The sequence below is a fragment of the Schistocerca americana genome, chromosome 1 (genome assembly GCF_021461395.2).
Source record: "Schistocerca americana isolate TAMUIC-IGC-003095 chromosome 1, iqSchAmer2.1, whole genome shotgun sequence".
NCBI classification, from domain to species: domain Eukaryota; kingdom Metazoa; phylum Arthropoda; class Insecta; order Orthoptera; family Acrididae; genus Schistocerca; species Schistocerca americana.
Window position 1 is genome coordinate 519988124 of NC_060119.1, and position 23159 is coordinate 520011282.

The window sequence follows — 23159 nt, forward strand, 5'->3', positions numbered from 1 at the left end:
ATGGAATGGGGTAAGAAATGAAAGAGAAAGCTGCCTGCTAGAATTTTGCACAGATTATAATTTGGTTTAAGAATCTTGAAAGAAGGTTGTATACGTGGAAGAGGCCTGGAGACACTGGAAAGTTTCAGATAGATTGTATAATGGTAAGACAAGTTTTAAATTGTAAGACATTTCTATGGGTAGATGTGGACTCTGACCACAGTCTATTGGTTAGTTATGAACTGCAGATTAAAACTGAAGAAACTGCAAAAAGGTGGGAATTAAAGGAGATAGGACCTAGAACTAGAAGAACTGGAGTTTGTAAAGAGTTTCAGAGAGAGCATTAGGGAACGATTGACAAGAATGGAAAAACGAAATACAGTTAAAGGAGAATGGGTAGCTTTGAGAGATGAAATGGTGAAGGCAGCAGAGGATGAAGTAGGTAAAAAGATGAGGGCTAGTAGAAATCTTTGGATAACAGAAGAGATATGAACTAACTGATGAAAGAAGAAAATATAAAATGCAGTAAATGAAGCAGGCAAAAAGGAATACAAACGTCTCAAAAATGAGATTGACAGGAAGTGCAAAATGGCTAAGCAGGTATGGCTACAGGACAAATGTAAGGATGTAGAGGCATATATCACTAGGGGTAAGATAGACACTTCCTACAGGAAAATTAAAGAGGCCTTTGCAGAGGAGAGAACCACTTGTATGAATAATCAAGAGCTCAGATGGAAAACCAGTTCTAAGCAAAGAAGGGAAGGCAGAAAGGTGGAAGGAGTATATAGAGGGTCTATACAAGGGCAATATAGCTGAGGGCAATATTACGGAAATGGAAGAGGACGTAGATGAAGATGAAATGGGAGAATGATACTGTGTGAAGAGCTTGACAGAGCAAGTCGAAACAATGCACCAGGGGTGGACAATATTCCTTTAGAACTACTGACAGCCTTGGAAGAGTCAACCCTGACAAAACTCAACCATCTGGTGAGCAAGACGTATGAAACAGGTGAAATACCCTCAGACTTCGAGAAGAATATAATAATTCCATTCTCAAAGAAAGAAAGTGTTGACAGGTGTGAAAATTACCAAACAATCAATTTAATAAGTCATGGCTGAAAATACTAACTCGAATTCTTTACAGACGAATGGAAAAAACTGGTAGAAGCCCACCTCGGAGAAGATCAGTTTGGATTCCGCAGAAATGTTGAAACACGTGAGGCAATACTGACCGTACGACTTGTCTTAGAAGATAGATCAAGGAAAGGCAAACCTACGTTTCTAACATTTTTAGACTTAGATAAAGTTTTTGACAATGTTAACTGGAATACTTTCTTTCAAATTCTGAAGGTGGCAGGGGTAAAATATAGGGAGCGAAAGGCTATTTATAATTTGTACAGTAACCAGATGACAGTTATAAGTGTCGAGGGCATGAAAGTGAAGTAGTGGTTGAGGAGGGAGTGAGACAGGGTTGTAGCCTATCTCCAATGTTATTCAATCTGTATACTGAGTGAGCAGTAAAGGAAACAAAAGAAAAATTTGGAGTAGGAATTAAACTTCATGGAGAAGAAATAAAAACATTGAGGTTTGCCGACAACATTGGAATTCTAACAGAGACAGCAAAGAACCAGGAGGAGCAGTTGAACAGAATAGACAGTGTCTTGAAAGGAGGATATAAGATAAACATCAACAAAAGTAGAACGGGGATAATGGATTGCAGTCGAATTAAATCAGGTGATGCTGAGGGAATTAGAGTAGGAAATGAGACACTTAAAGTAGTAAATGAGTTTTGCTATTTGAGGAGCAAAATAACTGATGATGGTCGAAGAAGAGAGGACATAAAATGTAAGTCTGGCAATTGGCAAGGAAAGCATTTCTGAAGCAGAGAAATTAGTTAACATTTAGTACAGATTTAAGTGTCAGGAAACCTTTTCTGAAAGTATTTGTATAGAGTGTAGCCATGTATGGAAGTGAAACATGGGCGATAAATACTGTAGACAAGAGGAGAATAGAAGCTTTCGAAATGTGGTGCTACAGAAGATTGCTGAAGATTAAGTGGATAGATCATGTAATTAATGCGGAGGTAATGAATTGAACTGGGGAGAAGAGGAATTTGTGGCACAACTTGACTAGAAGAAGGGATCGGTTGGTAGGACACATTCCGAGGCATCAAGGGATCATCAATTTAGTATTGGAGGAAAGTATGGCGGGTAAAAATTGTAGAGGGAGACCAAGGCATGAATACACTAAACAGATCCAGGAAGATGTAGGTTGTGGTAGTTATTCAGAGATGAAGAAGCTTGCACAGGATACAGTAGCATGGAGAGCTGCATCAAACCAGTCTCTGGGCTGAAGACTACAACAACAACATATGGAAGTTTCAGAATCCTTATGTGAGATTATTAGATTTTAGTAAAACAAATTCAACAGGTTGACACAGCATCAAATGCTAAGGAAAACAAAGAAAAATACTGAATACACAGTAACACCTACTGTTCACATATTCGTATGCAGGCTCGTCTAAAGCATTCCAGCCAAATATCAGAAAGCTCTACTATTCAAGGTCATGACTAACTGGTTCTGATTGTTGCTACGATTGTGTAAGTATGTCACTGATATTCAGCACGTTGTGAATGAGAGAAATGATGAATAAGGTTTATGGCGCAAATTATTGATACGAATAGTGTTTCTATAGGTACTTGTGAAGCAATCAAGCAGAAGTTAAAAAATATTGGCACTAACATAAGCTTTATCCCACATTACAAATAAAAATAAAACCCTGAGGAGACCAGACGCATGCACAAACTGAATAACTGATAAATGAAATGTTTCTCACTCCCTGTGGAATCCAGGATGTAAGTTGCTAAGGATGTAGCTCAGGAAAGCACCCACAGACAATGTCACATGTGCAGTATATACAGCTCCTGGCTGTTGGTGTTCAACAGCACTGCAAGTGATGGTAAACCTGCTTCTAAATGCTCTGACATGAAATGGGAATACTTTGATGGAGAGAAACAGTGGTGATGTGCTGGGGAGAAGGTCACTGGTTGCCACAAAATGCACAGCCTACTGTTAAGTTGCAATGGATCATTGGTAAGTTGTGCAACATGGTTACACAGAGAAAGCATATTATCAAAATGGTGAGAATTTGATGAAAACACGATGTGCCATTCAATGCCATTTTAACATATCACATAACCAGCCTTTTCTACCAGATAATTCAGTAAATCAAATGTGAATAAGCAATTTGAAGTGAACTGCTGACAGCTCAAAAAGAATGCAGGAGTGTAAGAATTGTTGGGACTCCTGAAAACAAATCATCTGTTCAACAGCCAGACATGTCCTACACCTTATAATAAGAGAAGAAGTATTCTGTCTCTGCAAATGTGAAAATCTTTACAAACTTCGGATTGTGCAATCTCTTAATACAAACTACAAATCCAGTTCTGTGAAATTTGCTCAGAATTCTCTAAGAAAATTATGCCAAAGTTAACAACTTGTGGTCAAGTGATGAGACACACTTCCATCTCTCTGGTTTTATCAATAAACAAAACTTCAGATACTGCGCAGAGAAATGTCCTCATTTACTTCATGATACACTTCTTAATGCAAAGAAAGCCATAGTGTGGTGTGATCTGCTGCAAATGGTACAAATGGTCAATCCACCCTTCCCTGGCCCAAGACTGAGGCTGGTAATGCAGTGATTTGTTATACTATATGACTTGTTAAGTTGATAGTGTCCAGTATCGGCTGTAGAGGTACCCCTTCCTTGTGAATATTGGGCAGTCATCATGTGAAAAACTCTGCAGATTTCATGAGAATACTGAAGGACATCCAAATACAGAGAGATGACCTACTCGTGAGCTTCGACGTCACCTCCTTGTTCATGAAAGTACCTCTACAAGATGCCTTGGCACTCCTTGATCACCACTTCGAACCTGAAACAGTGAAGCTCTTTGAATATGCACTTACGACCACCTACTTCAAGTGCAATGGAGAGCATTATGAACAAGTGGATGGAGTGGCCATGGGATCTCCTCTTGCTCCAGGGATCACAAATCTTTATACGGAACACTCTGAGGAGGTGGCCCTACAAACTGCTCACCATAAACCCAGGCACTTCTTCCGCAATGTCGAATGCTTTTGTGATTTGGCAGCATGGCAGTCAGGTACTGGAGGAGTTTACGGACCACCTAAACACCATACGTGAGAATATCACCTTCACGATGGAAGTAGAGGAGAATGGCTGTATTCCATTCCTGGTCATACTGATTAGGAAGAAGGTGGATGGCACGCTGGGCCATTCAGTGTATAGAAAGAAAACACACACAGACCTGTACCTCCATGCAACCAGCTGCCGCCATCTGGCACAACATCAGTCAGTACTGACCACCTTGGCACACAGGGCATGCATCATTTGTGACAAAGAAAGCTTCTTAGATGAATTACACCATCTAAGAGAGGTATTTCGGAAAAATGGGTACAAAAAAACACAGATTGGTAGGGCCTTCAAGAGGAGACAGGCTGGTAAATTTCATGAAAAGGAAGAAGAAGAAGAAGAAGAAGAAGAGGAAGATAACAAGAGACTTGCCTTTCTGCCATATTTGGGGCCCCTGTCAGCCAAAATCAGGAGGCTACTGAGAAAATCGAACACAAATACTGTCTTCCGACCACCGTCGAAGACGAAAGAGCTGCTGGGCTCAGCTAAAGACCCACTCAAACTCAACACACCTGGCATATATAGCATTGCCTGCGAATGTGGTGTACAGTAAACTGTAAAAAACGCAGCACTGCATCTCGAAAAGGTGCGAGGAACACATCAGACACATCCGACTTCGACAGACAGAGAAATCTGCTATAGCTGAACATAGTATCAAAGAAAACCATACCTTTGATATCGAGAACACCAGGATGCTGTGCCAAGCCAGGAGCTATTGGGACAGTGTCATTAAAGAATCGATATAAATACGTGTCCACGAGAATCTTGTGAATAGGGACATAGGTTATCAACTTAGCGTGGCCTGGAATCCAGCAATAGTCGCAATGCGCTGCGAATGCATGAAGAACCGTCCAGCTCGCGAGATGCGACTGGAATGCTCTGACGGAGACACAAACGGTGCACCCACTTTCCCCTCCACCCTGCCCGCCGGTTCTTCTGGATCCAGCCTCCCATGGCCAGGTGGTGCGGGGCATGCCGCAGGTATAAAGGGACCGGAATCTGCAAAGTCTTGGCACTTCGCCAGAAGATGATGAGTATGTCACTCATCGAAACGTCGCAGTTTGAAGACACCGTCACCCGGCTGGAAGCTCGAGAACTCTTCACCAAATGCTGTGAATATTTTGTTTTTCTATTTTATTATTTCCTGCACAACTGATTTAGCTGATTTAGCTCCCAGTGACCTTTTTACAGGGGTGTCTAAAATTACAAGTGTTTCCGGCCAATGCACTCACAAAAATCTGAGCTCTCTAACATACTGTTAATGAGATTATGACACCATCTGGCAATCTGCTGTGAGAGATCATACCAAGTTTCCAGGCCAGGCGTCAACAATGCTTTACTTGTAATTAAGGCCATTAGGTACTATTCATAATATAATTTTGTGTTGCTCCTCCAGTGACCTTTCTTGGACTTTCAACTTACACACAATAAAAATTTAATCCTTCAAAAACCAATTAGATTTACAACTCTTCTTGTTTCATTAGCAGGCCCTATACCCTGCTACTGGTGCGCCTTTTGTTATGGAATTATATACTTCTAAGCAGAGTAAAATTTGTTATTCACATAAAATTAATATTGTTGTCTTTTGTATACCAAGTTCACTTGGTAGTACACACAATGAAGCATTTGTTCTAGAGTGGGTATGCAGATAAAGAACATTGTACACATTGCACACACCAGTTATCTGGATGGTACAATTTCAACTAACTCGCTCACTTGCTCTCTCTCAAATATTTACTCAATGAGTAATGACACAATGTTTAACCAGAGAATTTAACTTCACAAAAAGGAGTGAAGCCATTCTTTAGAGATGGTGCACATCTAATAGGTATATATATTTTTCACCATGATAACAAAATTTCAGGATGCAGACAATAAATAAAAAATAAGAAAAGGCAATCAGTTACTTAAAGCTGATGGATTCATGACACACGCACAACCACACAGACAACCAAAAGCACAAAGTTGTGGTGACAACTGCTAGCATATTCGTTTGGATGTCTGTATGGTTGTGTACATGTGTATGTGTACATACCATAATATATCAAAAACTAGCTAAGTCTCTGAACTGTCATGTGTGGCTTTGCACCACACATCACTCCAGTAGCCTGTAGGTAAGTACATGCGTTGAACAGTATCGTAATACGGCTTTAAAAAAAATGAAGTTCACCTTGAAGTACAACCACAAAGACAACAAATTAGCACCTTTCCACCATTAACAATTTTAGATTACCTCAGTGTTACGTTGCATGGTGGGAAAGATCATGTTACGGGAACATGTGGGTGCATGTTTGGGAATCTAGTCATTAAAGAGTCTCCACCTTTCCCCTGTACTTTGCCTTTCTCTCTCAATATTCCTCCGAGTGTTCCCATTACTTGCTTATGCATGCACCTACATGTTCCACAAGAGCATAATCTTTCTTAACAAACTCCTGCCTATCCTCCCTCTTCCCACTCCTTTTATTTCCCCATCACACACAATGGACAATATTGGTGCGCATCCAATTAGGCACACGTCCTGGAGACAACAGTACCTGTGTGTGTGTGTGTGTGTGTGTGTGTGTGTGTGTGTGTGTGTGTGTGTGTGCTGAAGGCACTAAACTATGAAGTCATCAGTGCCTCCTCCACAGGTCCAAACCACTAATAATGGTTCTTCAAGCAGATGATAAGAGGTACTTCATGTATATCACCTTGTCACCCTTAACAAGGGTCTTATTAGTACATACCAGACCACCAAAGGATATAGGGAGTAATAGTACACAGGGCAGGATGGAAGAAGGCAGGTCACCGTTTGGGGTCAAGTTTACGGCCTTCGAGATGCAAATCACACAGCTTATTCTGTCGCAGATCACAACAAAAGAATAATAAACTATGTTCTCCTTCACATCTAAATGGTGTGTGAGGCATGTGAAGGTTCTTGAAGGATAAAGAGGTGAGAAGGAAGAATAAAAACATTTTAGGAGTGTAACCAGTATTTTAAGAAAACATAAAGGGAATAAAAGAGGTAAGACATAGGTATGGGGCGAAGACAATCGGGGCATCTTGGGTATCACATGTGACTTCTCTTTCTGGCATCACCACACTGTTGACATAAACAGTATGAGAAAATTTCTCTTCTGGATGAGGCATCAAACCCAAATAGCTACTAGTTTATCATTGGTCAGCATTGAAGTAAGTGTCTGCCACAGAGTTTCCGGGAGAGGACACCCTGAAACTCAGTGAGCATATGTTAAATTACGAATGAGACAATACACTTACATTGTGGAGGCTTTGTTGTTGAACCAGTATGACCAATGGAGATTTGGCATATGACAAACTCCCTCACAGAATCATGGAGGGAAGATCACCACACTGAAATAGTTACCTGAATCATGCACAGTTTCTTGGAGGGGAAAGAGAAGCTTATGTCATGATATCAGCACTTGCCACTGAATGAGGAATAACAATGACAAGGATAGAGACAGTATGGGTTGAGGGAGCATCTAAGACTTTAGGAAGTGTTGACACTGATACCATCTTCACCTTAGGTTCCTACTTTTTTGTGTATTTTGTATCTTGAGAAGCTTTATCTGATTCGAATTCTAGAAAAGGAAAACACAAGCCCTTACTTTCTGTTGTCCATGGCTCTGTCAGTACTGGCTGAACAAAGGACACTGGTTTATGGTATTCCTGGAAAAGGGTTCACAAGAGGGCACTTTTTTTGCATGGTCCAGATGAAGGACCTCCTTCTATGGTCAAGATTGATGGTCAGGGTTTTGGAACTGATGGAGAAGGAAAGGGTGGCATTCTCTCCTCAAGGGGGCAAACATACCTACATTGCTGTGAAGGTGGTTGGTGGAAGTTAAAGAGTTATCTGGAGAAATCTTCAAAGACAGTGGCACGCAAAGTAATAGGATGAAGACATTTACACTTCCTCCTCGGCCCAAAATATGTCAGGCAGACAAGGGTCTTGGATTAGTAGATTTTTCACTTTTTTTGGAGATAGTCAGTGAATAGGATAGGTGTTGTCTCTGGCAACTGACACTGGATGGAATTCTCATGGCACTGCTTTTTGCTGTAATTTCTGTAGTTAAGGGTGACGTTTTCTCTCCCAGGGGCACTGCCATATTGTAGCACTGTTTATGGAGGCCGGAGTTTGTGCTCTTCAATGAAGCAGAGAGCTCTATTGGTGACAGTGTAGCTACTGGCAAGTCAAACCTAACTGAAAAGGTCTCTGCGGAGGAGTCAGACAAAGTGTGCTTCACGACAGCCCGCCTTCCCTATTTTTCCATTCCTTACCATCCTGTATTTTTCTATTCCATATGGCAACAGGAAATCTTGGGGCATAGTGAAACCTATTCTCCTAGGGGAGAACACCCTGATGACAAATCCCAGAAGCAGAAAAGTGGCACACTCACTACTGGGCTAATGCTGTGCAGCACCCATAACATGGACAGGAGAGATTTACCAATGCCAAAAACCTTACAAGTGTGTCTCAGAATACGATGTTCTGATTTAGGCATTGGCACACGGAATGTTAGAATTCTATATGGACCAGAAGCTGCCAAAATTGTAGCAGGACAGAAAGACACATGTAGACCAGCAATCGAGAAAATGTATACAACACACAAAACCTCAAGCGGAACCTTGTTGTGAGCTTGATGACCATCCTCATAAACGGATACACAAAGGGACCTGGGCTTCTCCAGATGGTAATACCATCAATCAGACTGAACAAATTTCTGTAGATGAGCAGTATATGGGCTATATGATAATTTACAGATTGGTTGGTTCAATTTAGGGAGGGGACCAAATAGCAAGGTCATCGATCCCATTGGCTTTGAGAATGAAGACACCCATGCCCTTTCAAATTAACCAACCCAGCATTTGCCTGAAGCGATTTAGGGAAATCATGGAAAACCTAAACAAGGATGGCCAAAAGTAGGTTTGAACTGTCGTCCTCCTGAATGTGAGTCCATTACATATTACAAAGGGACTAATGCAGACACACACCTTTACCTAGTAATTGGCAAACAATAACTACAGCATATATACACTCCTGGAAATTGAAATAAGAACACCGTGAATTCATTGTCCCAGGAAGGGGAAACTTTATTGACACATTCCTGGGGTCAGATACATCACATGATCACACTGACAGAACCACAGGCACATAGACACAGGCAACAGAGCATGCACAATGTCGGCACTAGTACAGTGTATATCCACCTTTCGCAGCAATGCAGGCTGCTATTCTCCCATGGAGACGATCGTAGAGATGCTGGATGTAGTCCTGTGGAACGGCTTGCCATGCCATTTCCACCTGGCGCCTCAGTTGGACCAGCGTTCGTGCTGGACGTGCAGAGCGCGTGAAACGACGCTTCATCCAGTCCTAAACATGCTCAATGGGGGACAGATCCGGAGATCTTGCTGGCCAGGGTAGTTGACTTACACCTTCTAGAGCACGTTGGGTGGCACGGGATACATGCGAACGTGCATTGTCCTGCTGGAACAGCAAGTTCCCTTGCCGGTCTAGGAATGGTAGAACGATGGGTTCGATGACGGTTTGGATGTACCGTGCACTATTCAGTGTACCCTCGACGATCACCAGTGGTGTACGGCCAGTGTAGGAGATCGCTCCCCACACCATGATGCCGGGTGTTGGCCCTGTGTGCCTCGGTCGTATGCAGTCCTGATTGTGGCGCTCACCTGCACGGCGCCAAACACGCATACGACCATCATTGGCACCAAGGCAGAAGCGACTCTCATCGCTGAAGACGACACGTCTCCATTCGTCCCTCCATTCACACCTGTCGCGACACCACTGGAGGCGGGCTGCACGATGTTGGGGCGTGAGCGGAAGACGGCCTAACGGTGTGCGGGACCGTAGCCCAGCTTCATGGAGACGGTTGCGAATGGTCCTCGCCGATACCCCAGGAGCAACAGTGTCCCTAATTTGCTGGGAAGTGGCGGTGGGGTCCCCTACGGCACTGCGTAGGATCCTACGGTCTTGGCGTGCATCCGTGCGTCGCTGCGGTCCGGTCCCAGGTCGACGGGCACGTGCACCTTCTGCCGACCACTGGCAACAACATCGATGTACTGTGGAGACCTCACGCCCCACGTGTTGAGCAATTCGGCGGTACATCCACCCGGCCTCCCGCATGCCCACTATACGCCCTCGCTCAAAGTCTGTCAACTGCACATACGGCTGTCGCGGCATGCTACCAGTGTTAAAGACTGCGATGGAGCTCCGTATGCCACGGCAAACTGGCTGACACTGACGGCGGCGGTGCACAAATGCTGCGCAGCTAGCGCCATTCGACGGCCAACACCGCGGTTCCTGGTGTGTCCGCTGTGCCGTGCGTGTGATCATTGCTTGTACAGCCCTCTCGCAGTGTCCGGAGCAAGTATGGTGGGTCTGACACACCGGTGTCAATGTGTGAGTCCAGATCATGAAGATTTCATCAATAAATCTGTACCAAACTTTGGGTTGGCAGGCTTGGGTAACCAAGAAGGCTTCCTCTAAGCGACCCATGAATAGGTTGGCGTATGAGGGGGGCCTTCCTGGTACCCATGGCTGTTCCCTTTAATTGTTGGTATGTCTGGCCTTCAAAAGTGAAGAAGTTGTGGGTCAGGATGAAGCTGGCTAAGGTAATGGTAATAACCTAAAACCTCTTTCCTCATTACCTTAGCCAGCTTTTATATATATATCTGATGTCTGATCACTGGACTTAGAGTATTCAGCTCTGGCTGAGCGCCTCCGGCACCGCTATATATATTTACTTAGCCCGTGTTGCTGGAAAATCAAACTTATCAGCGGAAGTGACGTCACGATAAGGCGCGCGTGACGTCTTATCAGCTGTCCTTGGTGCTCTGGCTGCTGCTGGCTCATTTCACTCGCGGCAGCCGCAGAGTACACATCCTTATCTATCCCGTGAGAATGTTCTTTGAAAACGCACATATGAAGCAAATGACTACTTAACATCTAACAAAGAAACCTCCCCCCACTTCCACCCCCTCCATTATCTCGGTTTCTTATATATATATATTTCTGGGTTAACACACTGTTTAGGAAGAAATTATTCATTAGCCAAATGGAGGCGGTAAGAAAATGCCTAATGTGTGTGCAAGCGTAGTGATCTTGCAGATGCCTCTTAGATAAAGTTACGCATTTTAAATTGTTCTTCACAATAACGATAACTGCGAATGGAATTCATGATAAATAATCCATTGCACTTTTAAGAGAATAGTGATGTCCAGAACTACAACATTAGAAGAAAAAATTATCTTTATTATTCACCAACCAAAGTTGTCAGTAGTTCAGAAAGGAGTTCAATATGCTGTCACAAAATTCTTTGTTCGTGTGCCCTACAACATAAAATGTCAAATAGGTAGCAAAGTAAATTTTAAATTGTGCTAAAATTATTTCTTCTGCACAACAACACACATTCTATTCTGTAGATGAATCTTATCAATAGCTACATAAGTAGTACTAAGAACAATGATATGTTCATTACAATTAAATTTAAGGCAGAATGTTCTTTGAAAACGCACATATGAAGCAAATGACTACTTAACATCTAACAAAGAAACCGAGATAATGGAGGGGGTGGAAGTGGGGGGAGGGTAAAGACAGTATGAAAAATACACAGTAGTTCAGTCCATTTTTTGGCATAAGGAATTACTGTGGGCTGGACAGCAAATACTTCTTTCACAGCACAATGTCTTCAGTCATGACATAAAAAGCTAATAACCACAAACTACCATGTGATATTTTTCTATTTTAAAAAATTAAGCAGTAAATTAAATGTCAAGAGCTGGCATTTCATGATGTGACTACTGTTCTCCCATTCGGTACATTCCATGTTAAGTGTCCTAGAATAAAAAATAGTCCCCACTCGACCATCTCAGATTTGGTTCAAAACTTGTTTTTGTATACGTATGTATGTGTTAGGTCAATGTGCAAAATTTTGGCTCAATTGTTATAGTGATTCACAAAGCACACGGCGTGATGAATCAGTTAACTTTGTGCATCTTCTGTGATATCTATCACTCTGAATTTTTGTATCCTAGTACAACTTTTGTTGCTGAATGCAGCTAAAACATTCAGATTCCTTAGAAATGACTACCCATTATGCCACTTGGTCTGAAAGTGCCTTGTACAATTTATTATGAAAGATTCAAGCCCTACTTTAATCATCCTTTACTATACGGGAAAGTCAGCTGGTACCTGGATTTTTGGACTGCTAGTCAACAACCAGGTGCTCACTATACTACACCAGTATTAACATTTATTAGTAAATAGTTCTGATTTTGTTGACCCTTGTCTCAAGGGTCAAATTGAAAATTGCAAATTTCTAGCAATTTCAGGATCAGTTTTCTATATTGTTATCAACTCTGATCTTCTTTCTATTGACACCACTGCAAAGAACACATTGTTGCCAAAAGGGACTTGAAAAAGTAGAATGGTAATTTTCCATATAAGGCATTTAAAATAGATTAAAAGAAACCTAAGCTGTTACGGTCACCACATGTATTACTGTGTTGGCAGCTGTTGTGCTGGAGAATGTCAAGGCACTTGTGATGTGATTTGCTGGTAGAAATTATTTGCAGCATGATACTTCTGTTCCTCTGATGTGCAGGAGCAACTGTTTCATATATTGGTCCAGAAATTTCTGGAAATTAAATATGCAGGTATGACTTTTATAACACAGGGCATGGGTTCCAGAAACTTCTGTAAATTAAGATGCTGTTTTATAACACAGGGCATGGATTCCGGAAACTTCTGGAAATTTGATTTGCTGGTATGACTATTTTATAACAGGGCATGGGTTCAAGAAATTTCTGGATATTTGATATGCAGGTATGACTGTTTTATAAAAATATTCTTTGAAAATGCACATATGGAGCAAATGACTACTGAACATCTAACAAAGAAACTGAGATAATTTGCATGGATTTAAGAAACTTATATGCCGGTAGCCTACAACAGTTTCATAACAAGGCACTAGAAACTTCCCGAATTTTCTGTAATGTTCTCCTGTCTCCTCACTTTATACATTCACAATATATAAGATGTAATTTGATTTGGGTAGCATTCATGTTTGTATGCAAATTGTCAATCATTTGTAGTTATCACCTGTGAATGTTTACATTGCAGTTTGGTTGAATCCTTCAATACACTGTTGAATGATTGCTGAAGTTACAACTTGTTATGGCTTCAAACAATGGAAATATGGACCATTGGACAAATAAACAAGTCTGTGTGTCATTTAACTAAGTTCACCAAGGACAAACGCCTTCTGAAGTCAATTAGTGACCTCTCTGAGGAGGATTGGAATTTGCTGATCGTTGAGTTGGATGTTAAGACATCATGAATCAGAACTGTTGACTAGGTTTAAATATCTGCAGAAATCATGCTACAGTCCATTTTAAAAGAACAATAGTGTTCAACAAAGGTCTGCGTCCTGTTGATGTTGCAACAGCCGACTGTTTGGAACAACTTACAACAGGTGATGTTAAGCCTGGACAGAGGCTTTGCTATGCTTGTTGATATCAATGCAAAAAAGGCCAAGCCATTGCCATCATCAGAGCCTACAGTTGCTTCAGACAGCTTGAAGTCTAGTTTGACAGCAACTGGTGCATCACCACTAAAATTTCAGTGCGTTTCAAACTGGGATTCTAGTGGATATGCAAAATGAAAGATAAGGCAAGTTCAAATGATTATGGCTACCGAAATTGCTGAAATTGGTGGGCTTAGAGCAGATGATGTCACAGAATCGCAACCAGGTCAACTTCTGAGAAAATTCAGATTTTAATTTTGGCCCCTAGCAGGGGAAGGCATAGTAGTGAAACCAGATACAAAGCAAGAAAACGCTTTGCAAGAGATATTAAGGAAAGTGTAGCAAAATTCTATGACAGTGATGAAGTCAGCCAAATCTGCCCTGCAAAAAAGGACTTTGTTGGCATAAGGACACCAGCTGGTCCAAAAGTTCATATGCAGAAATGTCTGCTGCTTTGTAGCTTGAAAGAAGCCTATCAAGAATCATCATCATCAGTTATCTGCTATAATAGCAGGTCCTTTGCCTCTCCATTTTCTGCGATCCATTGCTTCCTTCTTAAGGCTGCTGTATGTTGTACCATCCATCATGTCATCCAGTATCTGGAATCTCTTCCTTCCTCACTTCCTTTTCCCTTCTACATAACCTTCTAAAACTGTTTTTATCAGTCCGTCATTCTTTCTTAATATATGCCCAATCCAATTTCTTTTTCTTCTCTTTAATACATCTAGTAACTGTCTTTTCTCTCCCACTCTTCTCAGTACCTCTTCATTTTTTACTCTGTCCATCCAACTTATTCTTTCCATCTTCCACCATGTCCAGATCTCAAAAGCCTCCAGCCTTTCTCTGTCTTTTTTCCTCATAGTCCATGTTTCAGCGTCATATAGAAGAACACTCCATACAAGACATTTTATGAGTCTCTTTCTGAGTTCTCTGTCCAGACCGCTGCAGAAGATTCTCCTTTTCTTATAAAACGTCTCTTTTGCCATTGCTATCCTTGTTTCAATTTCTGTGGTGCACTTCCAGTCGGTGTCTATTCTGCTTCCAAGATACTTAAAATTTTGCACCTGTTCTAGTGTTTCTCCATTCAGCACAATTTATATTTCCTTATTTCTTCCTATTGCCAATGCTTTTGTTTTATTTGTGTTAATTTTCATTCCATATTTTTTCCGTTAGTTGCAATGGTGTCCACCAAATCCTGTATTTCTTTTTCCCCTGTGGCTAGAAGGACCATGTCATCAGCAAATCTCAAGCACCCTACTCTTCTTCCTCCAATTTCTACTCCTTTGTCATCTAATGAGCATTGGTCAATCATATTTTCCAAGTACAGGTTGAAAAGAGTAGGTGATAAACAGCATCCTTGTCTTACCCCTTTCCCTAGTCTGATCCAGTTTGTACTTTCTCCTCTCACTTTAACTGAAACTTTTTGATTAAGGTATAATGAGTTTATAAGTCTTCTGGTTTTCCAGTCCACTCTCTTTTCCCTCATAATAGTCGCCAGCTTGTCCCAAACCACATTGTCAAATGCCTTTTCTAAATCGATGAAGCACATATATAGGTCTCTTCCTTTTTCAATAAACCTTTCTCCCAAGATTCGTAGGAGCCCTATTGCATCTCTGGTGCCTGTATTCCGTCTAAAGCCAAACTGCTCCTCACCGAGATTCTCCTCTATTACTTTTTCAAGTCAAGAATACTTTATTCTTTATCAAGAATACTGCAGACAAAATTTACCAAAATTTGGCTTTTCCAAATTTTGTGAGCTCTGGCCAAAGTGGTGCATCATAGTTTGTTCAGCAAGAACACACTCAGTTTGTGTTTGTACAGCTCATCAAAATGTCAAGTTGATGCTAGCAGCAACTCCAATTAAGGATGACTACAAGAGTTTGTTAGCCAAAACGGTTTGCAATATGGATTAAAAAGATTACATGCTCCGACGACGTGACCAATGCCCTGGATTAGAAGTCTTGGAAAGATTTGTAGAAGCTGCATTTGACGGGAACAACACTGATGAAGCAATTTAATACAAGGAATGGATACACACTGACCAAGATACCCAGAAAACAAAGCAGTCAACGATTGAAGAATTTATTCAAAACATTGTGACCAAAATTGTGACAAGAAAACAAAGAAAATCTAGAATGTGGAAAGCTGGTTTTTCTGATGGATTTTGGAGAAAATTATTCATTTATTGCACAGGATGCTGTATAAGGCTTCCTTTGGGAAAATAGTCAGGACACATTACATCCCTTTGTTATTTATTACAAGGCCTTGACTGGAAAGATCGAGTCTCTTAGCTTCTGCATCAGTGCAGAATGGAACTTCTTCACCACAAACCATGGAAAGTCTCCATGTGATGGTATTGGGGGGAAAACAAAGTGATTACCAGCAAGAGCAACTCTCAAACGGCCAACTTCAGATCAAATTCTAACACCAAGTGATCTACTCAGATTTTGTGACGAACAAGTTAACAGAATCAAATTTCTTTTCATCACAAAGGATCAAATTGATGCTGCAAGACCTTTTCAAAAAAGGAGATTTGAAAAAGGTTACATGATTGCAGGGACCAGAGAAAACCACTGCTTCAGACCAATCGATGAAAAACTGTTACAAATCAGCAGAGTTTCCAATGACACAGTGTCATTTATTGCAAGTGTTGATCAATCAGTATACTTCTTGAGTGTTCCAATTGACAGCATCCAATCTGGGCAATACACAGCCTGCATTTATGACAGCAAATGGTGGATTGGAAACATCTGTGACACATCATTGGAAGAACGAGATGTCTTCGTCAGTTTCATGCATCCACATGGTCCAACTAATTTGTTTCATTGCCCCTAAGGAAGGACACCTGCTGGATCCCAGAGCAGCAGATAATCAGCATTTTGTCAGTTCCAAGTGCCAATTCCATGGGTTGGAAATACACTTATGCAATTAGATGTGCTGAAGAGCATTGCAGAGAATTTTAGAGTCATGATAATGGTTTCATGAACTCCGACAACAAATTTATTATACTTGGTTCATTCTGTGAACTCATTGCTTTGTTATGTTCACAACAATGTTGTTTATTTGCTCATTTTTCTATGTCATTCATTAAAGTTATCCTGTCAAGCATGTGGTATGCGCAAAAGCAAAGGTATTTTTGAAGCTACTTTAGAAACCTTATATGTAAAATTACCATTCGCTTTTTAATGTTCCTTGTAGCAAAAAATGAGCTCTTTCCAATGGTGTCAGTTAAAAGAAGATCAAAGATGGTAGCCATATAAAAAGCTGGTCCTGAAAAATTCTGTAAATTTTCTGTTTGACACTTGAGACAAGGATCAATGAAATCAGAACTATATACTCATAAATGTGAATACTTGTGTAGTATAGTGAGCAGCTGGTTGTTAGCTAGCAGCTCAAAAATCACAGTCACGGCTGCTTTTCCCTTATAGTAAAAGTTGCTTAAAGTATGACTTATATACTTCACCATAAATGTTACAAAGCACTTTCAGACCAAGTAACATATGGTATAGTAATTTTTGAGGAATTTGAGTGCTATAGCTCCATTCAGCACTAAAAGTTGTACTAGTGTACAAAAATCCAAGGTGATAGATGTCACAACAGATGCACAAAGCTATACCAAAGTTGGCCAAATTATTCACCCCGTGCAATTTATGATTTGGTATAGGTCCACTCAGGTGGCCCTAGCTCTCGAACCATTGAAAGAACTGAGCCAAAATTTTGCACAGTGACCTAACACACACATGTGTAAAAGTTTTGAACCGAATCTGAAATGGTCGAGTGGCGACCCCTAGGACACTTGATGTGGAATAACCCATTTTAAAAACATCTGCGTTAAATTCTGGAAGGATCTCAGGACTAATTCAATGGTGCATGTGAGCATGTGCTTAAATATAACACGACGAACGCGATTAAGACATTTAAAACCTATGTGCTGCATTATTGCACCTCTTTCAACACGTTTATGAAATAGTCTACATATTATACTAGTTGTTACAGGAGATATACGCATTCCGAGAGCACACAAACAGTTCTGTCATACAATTTGGTGTCCAGGGTGACGCTTGTTTAATATCTGTTTCACTTAAATTTTAGACAGGTTTGTTGCTCATAAATGCTTACTTCACAACGTTACTGTTCCGCAAGACATTAACATTCTCAGACTCTGGCAAATAAAATCTTTCGTCCAACAAAGACAATGGTCGCTCAATCGCGAACACTTCCGAAATTCTGTCAACCACATCTGCTATTTGCCGGTCACGAGAGAGATCGACATAAACACAGGAGAACTTCTTGATGTCACTAAAGAACTGAGACAAATCGAGCCTGACTCTAAAACCACCGGCTTCCATTACTTTCCACTAGAAAACCACAACATCGCACAGATTACAACATAAACATAAACACGAGTACTTCCCAAAGACCTTCCTTTAAATAACAAAGAACACACAGCACATGGGCCAGTGCGAGCTGTTGCAAACATCTTTCGTAAAAGAAAGGGCACAAGCTAGACCGCACAAGGCCTGAACTGTCTACGTACACTCAAAGCTAAAGTCTGCGAAGAAAGTAGCACTGTAGGTAGTAGGTACGCCTACAATGAAATATCAAATTGTTGTGTGTTTGTTAGCGTCTGTCGTCTGTGTGTCTTACGCAGATACTGCAAAACAGCAAGTAGCCAAAGCAAGAATAGAAGTACGAGATATTATGTGTAACTAGCCGAACATGTGGTACTTAATGGTAATTCAACCAAATTTTATGACTTTCAGCGGTAACTATAGTTTCATGTTCTTCTTTGTAGAGCTGTAAGGGATGTCGTCTGAACAGACTACCAGATGTCAAAAAGTTCATCTTTGAAGATGTTCCGCTGTAGTATCCTTTTGTTAGAATTGTAGTATTGATTGAAATGTTTTCGCTCAGAACTAAAGGGCGTCGTTATTCAAGTACGTTAACAGCCTCCTCCGGTAGCGGTAGTGAATGTTCGGTAATTTCAGTTCCAAAATCCAGACCTAGAATATTGATTGACGGTATAGATGTTACCCCGGAACCATTATTTGTTGATATTGAAGACGTATTTGGCAGTGAATACATACAACCAGACGTATCTCATGACGTGATTTCGCGACGAAAAGCTGGAACTCTAACAGTATCTAGAGCTCCTTCTCTGAAAGAAACTACCGATTCGTATTCAGCGGAGTATGCATTGCCTCAGAAACAGCCAGAGAATGGGAGATTAGATTTTCAGACTTGCGAACAAAAGGCTAATTCCGTGGATATGTTGTACGGAAAGAAGATAGATGCAGAAGATAAACGAGTGGCCGAACTTGCGTTGCCAGACAAAATAGTAATTCGTATGCGCGAAACTCTGACGTTTTTTCTTTTGGATGTACCTAGCACAGTAGCAGAAAGAGATTTCGAGGAAGGGCAGCGTATTGCAGAGGACAATGAGTTATACGATTATTTAACTAAGGGGGAAGGTCAAAATCGGTACACCAGGGACACTGAAGTGCAAACTGTGTGGACTGTAAGGAAAAGTAAGGCAACGCTTGCACCTATGTGTGCAATGAAAGATAACTTTGCCATGGCGTCTACGTACGATCTGTATAAATCTTTTGGGAACAACTGAACCTTTGATTTTCGCTAAACTGGAAGACAGTTAAGTTCCTTAACTTACCTGCAGCGAAGATGTGACCTTCAAATCGGTGCCGGGGGCATCGCCGGAGCTTATATTACTAAACAAATTTGATCAGGTAAGTGTGATGATGCTTACATTAATTAATTGGCAAATCTCACACTGACAAGTTGCCGTGTTGCTGCAGTGGGTACCCCCTACTAATTTCGCCTGTTGAAAATCCACTTATTACCTCAGTGGCATTATGTTTTTACTTCACGTTGGTCGTTTCAGCAGTGAACAAATACTGCACGTTAGTGTAGTGTAGTGTAACGAGTGTTACGAGTATGAGTGTGGCATTGACTGGAGCCTCCTCCCCCACTCTCTTCTGGAAATCTTGATTGTGGTGACGGCTGAGTTGTAGCATAGCCTGATGTCTTGATTACGCCAGAAAGTGCTTATTTGGTTAAAAGGTGGTGAAGCTAATGAACGTGAATGCCATAGAAAGGTTGTGGCAACAGCTTTACTTAATGACATAGGTTTATATTTTCACGCCATATTTAATGCACCTTTTGGCATAAAAGCTAAAGCTGCAAGGTAAATTCGGGAAACTTACATTAGATTGTGTATGAGACTCTGGTGAGTATTTTGATGAATATTATTTACATACAGAGCCTGACAAAAAAGGATGAAAGTGCCCAGAAGACATGGTCAGATCTTAGTGTAACTTCATACATGCATCCACTTAATGGCAGGTACGTAAAAACAGTCAGAGTTGCAATGCTCATAGACCAGCAGAATGGCAACCAGAGTACATTAATTGCCATTGTTCATGTTTAATGTTATCATGCTTGGTAGAGTATTACATAAAGGGCATGAACGGTGTTAGATGTTGAGTGATCACTGTGAAGGCTCTCCCTGCACACATAAATTATCTGATGTATAGAGTGAAGAGTATTCTGCAACTATTTGCTGATAACACTGTAGTATTTGGGAAAGTATCATCATTGAGTGACTGTATAAGGATACAAGATGACTTCAACAAAATTTCTAAATTTTGTGATTAATGGCAGCCTGCTGTAAAGTAGAAAAACGTAAGTTAGTGGAGATGAGGAGGGAAAATAATCCTTCACTGTTCAAATAGTGTGTGGTGTGCTACTTGCACAGTCATGTCGATTAAATATCTAGGTATAGGTAATGTTGCAAAGCAATATGAAACAGGATGAGCATTTGATGTCAGTGGTAGAGGAAGCAAATATTTGGCTTCAGTGTATAGGGAGAATTTTAGGAAAGTGTAGCTCGTCTATAATGGATACCACAGGAAGAAAACCAGGATTTGTGGCTTACTGTGAGGGCCACGAGGACAAGACAAGAGAAAGTGGAGCTTGTATGGAAGCATATAGACAGTTGTTTTTTTCTCCTCATTCCATTTGCCTTTTGTACAGGAAAAGGAATGACTAGCAGTGGTATAAAGTACTCTCTGCCATGCACCAAATAGTGGCCTTCAAAGTATATATGTAGATATAAAAGGACATGGAGATGCCACGTAATTGAGTGAGGCAGCACTATTAAGAGTGTATGAGGGGCCTCATTTGTGTGCATAATTGAATCATGCAGTATCTAGATTTGCTGGGCAATTTTATGTGCCAGATAATAGCCTGCGAGAGAATGTGAGGGCGGGCATACTCATCATCAATGTTCCGATTGACATCATGACAGGAAGGATTGCTGTATTGTGCAGCAGGTACATCATAATCCCTTCACATCTCTGTCCACCATCTGAGAACAAGTAATGGATTCCCTATAACATTCAGCAGCTGGACCAGGTAGGCTGCTGTTAAGACCACAGTGTGAAACAGCTGCGTTTGGAGTGGTGCTATGTCTGGGAAGCATGGGCTGCCAATGAGTGGTATCACATTGTGTTCAGTAATGAATTGCAGTTCTACACTACCACAGGTAACCATCATTGGTGAGTATGTTGTCAATCTGTGAAGAGATACCCTTCAAATGTTTTTGTGAGATGGTGAGAGACAGATATGGTGTGGGAGCCAGATCACAGCTGGTTGGAGGGGTCTCCAATGGCACAAAGGTATGTCACCGACATCCTGTGACTTCATGTGCTGTCTTTCATGCTGTAGTATTTCAACAGGACGATCCCTTTCCACATGACACATGTCAGATTTCAGCGCTGTCCTCGTCCCAATATCCAGGATATCAAGGACACCTGTGAGCAGCTTGTTTCAGCACAATGGCTTTATGAAATCATTCCCAACCAACTCAATTCATTCATGTGGAACAGAGGCAGTGTAATGTCATATTGATAATAAGTGGATAATACTGCCACGTTATGTGTAAATTGGACTCGATTTTGTGATCACTGAAATTACGTCACATACCCTTTCAACATGTGAAGTTTCATTTTGTTTCCTCCTACATTTCTGGTTGCTGGTGTGTGTGTGTGTGTGTGTGTGTGTGTGTGTGTGTGTGTCAGCCCATATCATAGATAAACTATGGAAAATGGAAGGTATTCCCAGTAAATGTGCCTTAGTGAGGTCAGCCATTTTGTCTCAGTTTTCAGAAGACTATTTTTCATTAATTGAATAAGAAAATACTGACAGCTGTTGTTAATGAATAATAAAGGTGTCAGGTCAGGTACAGATTATTTTCAGTAACTCATACTCTTCAGCTGCTCTACTGTCCAAAGGCACACAAACAGTTTTGGTAGCTTCTCTGTGATTGCAGTGTTCATATTGTGGCACAAAAAAGGCAATCAAATTGTAAAACACTTTTCAGGAGTACTATTCCAGGAGAAGCAGGGTTTTTGATGGGGACAATGGTGGTTGTGACACATATGATGGCTTTGCCACTTGCTGCCAAACAAAACTATGATCTCACAGTCTAATGTAGATCTTGTGGGCTATGTTAAAGATCAGTGTGTCACTACATTCTGCATTTACAGAAAATACAGTATCAGTGGTGGGGTCAATGGAAGCGTCCAATCCCACCCATCGGCTTTGATGACCTGTGATTTAAGGCTGTTGTGGTGTGTGACATCACGACAGCCCCAAGTTTAGTTTATGAGTGTGGCGTGTTTATAGGTGTCATTTTCTTGCGGTCAGTGGTGCCCTCTGGTGATGTGTTTATTGATTGCGTGTTATGTGGTGTATTGGGTTCATTTTTGTGTTACTGCTTGAACCTTGAGGTATTGTTTTTGACTGTGCTTCAACAGGAATTTGTTTAAATGAGTTAACAATTTAGTTTTTGTTGTGTCTAAGTTATTGTAGTGCTGTTTGCTGTATGTCATGTGTGAATTTGTTTAAATTAATTTGTTGCTACCTTAGTTAGGTATGGAGGATATGACGGATAAGTTCAACAGTGTGCATTTTCGTGCAGAGATGAGGGACAGTGCTTTGTCCCTCACCAAATTTTTGCAACTTTATGGGCTGTGTGTGTGGCTGTGTGTGATTGTAGTGGCTGACCTAGAGTACAGAGCTTGAATTTTTTTGTGGTAAGTAATCATTCTTTTCGGTGTATTTTTGCATGTTATGGTAGTTAGTGGAGTACTTCTGAGTTGTTTGGTTGGTGGTATTGGTGATTTGGTATTGTGAGCTGCTGTTGAGCTATATAGGTCAAGGGAAGTGTTCAATTCCAATTTTGTTTGTCTAGGTGTTGTTTTTGTGGTACCAATATTTGTGACTGTGGTGTAATTTTTGGAGTTTTATAATGTGGTATCGACAATTGCGGTTGAGTTGTATAGGTGAAGGGAACTGACCGATTCCAGAGGATATTGTGTGTAGTGGAAGTTGGGAGTTTT

At 41.0% G+C, this 23159-nt stretch overlaps 3 protein-coding genes across 3 annotated transcripts in view; 2 read left to right on the top strand and 1 right to left on the bottom strand.

Annotated features, from left to right (window-relative positions):
- Positions 1 to 18219, bottom strand: part of LOC124605310 — a 66869-nt gene extending 48650 nt beyond the window's left edge. The window contains exon 1 of the mRNA XM_047136897.1: positions 17860 to 18219. Coding sequence (XP_046992853.1) covers positions 17860 to 18089 — 230 coding nt within the window. The 5' untranslated portion in view covers positions 18090 to 18219. The remainder of the gene's footprint in view (positions 1 to 17859) is intronic.
- Positions 18220 to 18238: 19 nt separating this feature from the next.
- Positions 18239 to 23159, top strand: part of LOC124605324 (selenoprotein M-like) — a 42099-nt gene continuing 37178 nt past the window's right edge. The window contains exons 1-3 of the mRNA XM_047136924.1: positions 18239 to 18429; positions 18536 to 18606; positions 19415 to 19484. Of these exons, the coding sequence (XP_046992880.1) occupies positions 18334 to 18429; positions 18536 to 18606; positions 19415 to 19484 (237 nt within the window). The 5' untranslated portion in view covers positions 18239 to 18333. The remainder of the gene's footprint in view (positions 18430 to 18535; positions 18607 to 19414; positions 19485 to 23159) is intronic.
- LOC124605318 lies at positions 18618 to 19407 on the top strand. The gene has a single exon (XM_047136909.1). The coding sequence runs from the start codon at positions 18641 to 18643 to the stop codon at positions 19358 to 19360; it is 720 nt and encodes a 239-aa protein (XP_046992865.1). The 5' UTR covers positions 18618 to 18640; the 3' UTR covers positions 19361 to 19407.